Source organism: Carassius carassius, chromosome 31 (assembly GCF_963082965.1).
Source record: "Carassius carassius chromosome 31, fCarCar2.1, whole genome shotgun sequence".
Lineage (NCBI taxonomy): Eukaryota > Metazoa > Chordata > Actinopteri > Cypriniformes > Cyprinidae > Carassius > Carassius carassius.
Window position 1 is genome coordinate 18,509,356 of NC_081785.1, and position 5,286 is coordinate 18,514,641.

Below are 5,286 nucleotides of genomic sequence, written 5' to 3' on the forward strand. Positions count from 1 at the left end.
AAAAAATGCATATGATCACCAATAAATATGTTTTGATAAGTTAAATAAGCAGTGACAAGCAAACCCTTCGGTTTTGAAAGGTTTTCAAACAACAATAACATAACCATAATAATAATAATAATAATAAACAATGACCATAATAAAAATCAAAACCAAGAGATGGAAAGATGATGAAATCACAAAGTGCTCCTCTGAGCAGAATCTACGACAAAAAAAAAAAAAAAAAAAAAAAAAAAAAAAGAACTATAGTGAGGCTGCAGGGCATCACTGCACCTTGGGAATGATGGAATTCTCCCTCTGTTTGCTGATAGGCCCGAGAGAAGGTGGCGTTTTGAGGTGGGACAGAAGAAAGAGTTTGTCTCGAAGGTTTAATAACAAGATTCCCTTCCCAACAAACTTTAAGGAGCCAGCGACTAATGGGGAAAAGGGGCACTTACATCAACAACAACAAAAAACTTTTAAGGAATTGTTCATTTTTCGAGTGGAGACATCCCGTCTCCATTTTCATTCAACTCTTATGAGAGAAGTTCTTCCTGCAGACTGGTGTAATCTGCAATTTCAAGGGAGGGAGAGCACACACTCAAAACCAGAGCTACATAATCAGGCCACGAGGAACAAACAAAAACACAATAAAGATAAAAGAAACAGTGGTCCGTTGACCCAAACACTTAACACCAGGCACTTGTCTTTTTTTTTCTAATTCTTTTCCTCTTTTTTCTTTAAGGCGGTCTACAAAGACAGTTGTGAAAGGTCTAAGCATGACACTTGTGAGCTTTAGTTAGTTATGAAAGAGTGTCCTTGAGAAGAGTGGTAATTCGTGAGGGGGGTGGGCACAGATCTCTCCCATAACCGTGCCACCGGCTCCGCTACACTTGACTGCAGCTGTGGCACCTGGCACAGCGGTCTCATACCGCTCACGATTAGCATTTCGCTAATCCACTTCCTACTCTGCGTGTTTGGCACAGTCACACCAAAAACATAGCAGGGGCTCTGCAAGATGAGGCACGGAAAACAGAAGAGCCTTGAGGCCGGGAGAGTTTTAGCTTGTTCTGGTTAAAAAGAGTCTTCAAAAAGAGAAAAATCCCTTAATTCACTGCATCGGTTTCAGAGCGGAGGTGATACAAGGAGGGAAGTCTACGGCTTCTAGGGTGCCAGAGAAATGGTGAGAGATCGAGGGAGTGCTAGCGTCTCATCCTCTCTGCCCAAGACTGCTGCATGCAGTGGAAAGGGGGACGGGGTCTGGCTCAATGTGCTTTAGTCATCAGAGATGGAAAGCCTGCTGAAGATGGGCAGTCGGCGGGTGGTGTCGAGGATGGGAGATTCGGAGCCGCTCAGACTTCCACTCGAGCTGCTCTGGTAGCCCTCTTGGTCAGAAAGCGAGTCTGGCTGACTGGATGGAGACTCGTAGAGTTGGGGAGACTCGGACATGGCCCTGAAGTAGTAAGGGGTCGTTGGGGAAGATGGGGCCTGGGTGGAAGGGTCGGTGCAGGATAAAGGTGCATTGCCCAAACTGGGGCTGAAGAGGTTGGCCAGCTCCTGGCTGGAATATGTAAAGGGGTTGCTGCTAGGCCACTCAGGCAGATTGTCTGGGGAAAATATAGGTGGAGGGGTGATGGAGCAGGGGCTGTCCCTCAAGCCTCCAGAGCTTGGGAACCCTGCAAAGCTGTAGCTGTGTTGCAGCCGCGGCCTCTCCATTTTATTGGAGGCTGAAAGGGGGGATGAGGTTGGAGGAGGTCCACGGCGCTCTTCCGCATTGTGGATGAAGTGGCAGCGTGGGCCGTAGGGGCAGAAGCCAATGGTGTGGAATGTGCGGCAGAGCTCGGTCTTATACTTAGGATGGCGGCTTAGGCTGCGCAACTCATGAATGCCATGGGCAAACTGGCACTTGTCACCGTACTTGCAGGCGCCATTCTCCTCGAATGGCCTGCATAACTCTGTCTTGTAACGGCTCGAGTTGACCTGGCTGTTGGGGCCTCCAGGGCCCGAACACTTCTGTAACAGGCGATCCCCCGTCTCCGAGAAAGAGCGGTCTCGAAGTCGGTTCTCTTTGTTGCTGCTGCCAGTCGTTCCAGTCTCCGAGCAGAGCAAGGATGGATCTGCGTTAGCAATGTTCAAGAACTGGTTTTGGTTGAGTTTGATGTTAGCCGAAGTGACAGAGTTCCGGCGCTGGTAAACCCCAATAGTTGAGGGTGTCCCCACAGCCTTCCTGTCCAGCAGGCACCCAGTGGGGTTGGAGATGGGCAGACTTGCCCCCGTGCAAGGGACAGAGACAGGGTGTGGAGAACTAAGGATGTTATTATTGTAGTTCAGCATTTTGTTCTACAAAAGAAAAAGACAAAAAAAGAACAATGACGACATTAAATTCAGTTACTGTAAGCCACAAAGTGGTTGGCAAGTCTTAACTGTTTTGCACTGTTAAGCCCATGAGTAATACAGGCCTAAACAACTGTTTGTTTGGCTTGATGCCCACCGATGGAATGCTTGACTGCTTTAGAACAGCAAAGACTGCTGCACGTGTCTGATACGAGTAATAACCTAACTCGTACTGTATCAGATGTGAGACTATGTCTGCCTGCAAACCTGTGGGCATTGATGACCACGTCTGACAACAGTCAGAATCAGCATTATCAAACTAGATCATGTTGCTTAAAGTTTTTCATAAGGAAATATATCTCTGTACTAAACAGAATAAAGTAATATAACTAAAAACAGACATAATTGATTCTTAAACAGCTGGATGGAGATATATACATATACAATGTTAATCTACACAGCACAGAAAAACACATTAACTCCACTGACAAATGATGTCTGCCAACAGTTATGGGTTAATGACTCATATCTAAGAACCAGCTTGACTTGCTGGTTTTCTAAGTCACTCCTCTCAGTCAGTTTAATTCAATGAAATCACGGGACAGCCCTGACAGATTGATCCACCATTCAAGTTAACACCCGAACAGGTAAATCCAAAAAAGGATTTTGTTAAGCTTGCTATATCTGAAACCGGTTGCTCCAACCTTCAAAGTTCAAAAGAAAGCTATGTGACACATACATGCATACATGGGTAGTTGATATGAAATAATTGTGGGAAGTTGATGTGCACTGAGGTGTGATATACCATGTCAAAATATTGACAATTGTTAAGCATGCAATCTCTTAATTAAAATGAAGTTAGCTTACTAAAAAATATGTACTTTTAATTAATCACACTACATTATTTTGATGAAAGGATTGGAGAGTGATTAAGATTGTGATTAAATTCAAATTAATTGCAAGCAGCCTGAGAATCCAAGATATACACTTTTCCTTCATATAACTTTTAACTTAAAATCTTGATTAAAAATGTCCATGAACGCATTATGCATCATCTACCTACACACGTTGTGAAATCACAGCCATGGATTCTCCAGAACAAGCCAAGCAGGGAACTTTACTGGCTGCAAGCGTCTTGTACTACTTTATTGCTAGATTAGAACTTTAAAGATGACTCAAGAGAGGTAAAAACAGTTGCAATTTAGTTATTGTTGCAATACAGCTAAAAAAAAAAAAAAGATAGCCCACTCAAACCTAGAATGGAAGTATAATCGTTCACATTCCACAACACAAACAGATCAAGCTAAAACTTTTTTCCTCACCTTGTTGTTGATCACTTCGCTAAAGTCGAAGAAAGGCGACACCACGGCTGTGGTCATCTTCCAATCGAGGGTAAATCAAACACAGCGAGAAGAATCGGATACTGTAAATTGTAACAAGTCAGGTCCTGCTTGTGTAAACTTGTGCTGCCCTATAAGAAATCCCCTCGGTCTGCATTTCCTTTTAACCCAGATACAGGAGGGGCCACGAGACGTCGCTTCACATGGGCGTTTCTCTCTTACTCTTTTTCCTTTTTTTTCTTCAAGGTTTGAAGTTTTGGCGTCTCTCTCGCTCAGAAGTGCAAAGCAGTATAAAAGTTTACCAGAGCTCTCGTGCACGCTCAAAGGCAAATCAGCGAGCTTGTGTTCAGTTGTCTTGGAGACTGATGTTAGAAAGGTTTAGTTTGCGTAGAGCTTTGCAACAAAACGCTCTGTAACTCAGTGTTTTTATTTATTTATTTATTTAGTTACTTGATATTGCCTAATGTGCATTTTTTTATTTTTATTTTTTTTGCTGCGAATTATTTCGGAAATCAACAACTTATCACTTAAATGTAAAATGAATGACAAGTAGAGTGTTGTACTGAGTGTTCGTTAATTTTACGTAATACCCTTTACCAACACCCTTATTTCATTGTGAGCATTTTAATTTTTGTTGTTTTAATTTAAACCTAATTGGATAGCGTTGGAAGGTGTTTATTTTCTTGTAAATTTTACAGATCCACAAATCCTTGCAGACTCTTGTTACCTCAGGAGGGTGGTGGTATGTTAGTTCTACACAAAGACAATTTGTTACTTAAAATGTATTAATCTATAGTCTTTATATTCAATGAAATGGTGATAAAAAGCTCCTACAACTTCAAATGCACGCTACTCAGGACCCCCTCCCACAGCCCACCTCAACAATCCATGACAGGCCAAGAACTGCTCTCTCTCTCTCTCTCTCTCTCTCTCTCTCTCTCTCTCTCTCTCTCTCTCTCTACACTGAGTCATTCTGTATTTGTGTTACAGCTGAGGAAGAACAGAACATCACCACTTTGGACTAAAGTTTTTTGAGAAATGTTGGAGGAGGGAGCAGTTTTTCTGGGTATATTTGCTACAGCGCTACATTGCTCGGGGCTGTGTTGGGCGGAGGAGAGGATGGGGTCATAACACCCCCCTCTCTCCACCTCCTCTCAGCCAGAGGTGGAAGTTTTTATAAAAGCCTTTTTTTCTCTCCACACTTTAATGGTGCTTTTAACATAAGGACTGTAGGTGAGATGTGAGGAACTTTCACACATATACTCTATACTGAGATTATTAATTCAGTTTAAGAATTATGAGGATGATAAACACATATAAGGAGGAGTTTAACAAGTTCTGTGGTACAGGGCAGTCAACCCCCAGGGTGTAAGAGAGCCAAAATCGAAGGTTGACAGAGCAGTAGAGTTTACATTTCAAAGTGTTTTCAACTCTCAATACTTATAGCCTTATAATATAATACTTGTAATACTTATAGATAAAATAAATTATTTCCACTCATACAAAGCCAAGAGTATATTTTATCTCAAGTTATTATGTTGTAACTGATTATTCAAACTTAACATTTGTTTGTCACAGATCATGCAAATGCATTGTAATGGCTGTGTGCGTTCAGAGAGTTTGCGAATGCGAA

At 42.4% G+C, this 5,286-nt stretch overlaps 1 protein-coding gene across 1 annotated transcript; it reads right to left on the minus strand.

Annotated features, from left to right (window-relative positions):
* Nucleotides 1-700: 700 nt before the first annotated feature.
* On the minus strand, nucleotides 701-3,802 carry LOC132111703 (mRNA decay activator protein ZFP36L1-like). Its single transcript, XM_059519261.1, has 2 exons — nucleotides 3,636-3,802; nucleotides 701-2,319 (listed from the first exon to the last, which is right to left on the minus strand). Exons 1-2 carry the CDS (start codon nucleotides 3,690-3,692, stop codon nucleotides 1,255-1,257), a joined length of 1,122 nt encoding a protein of 373 aa, XP_059375244.1. The 5' UTR covers nucleotides 3,693-3,802; the 3' UTR covers nucleotides 701-1,254.
* Nucleotides 3,803-5,286: the final 1,484 nt, after the last annotated feature.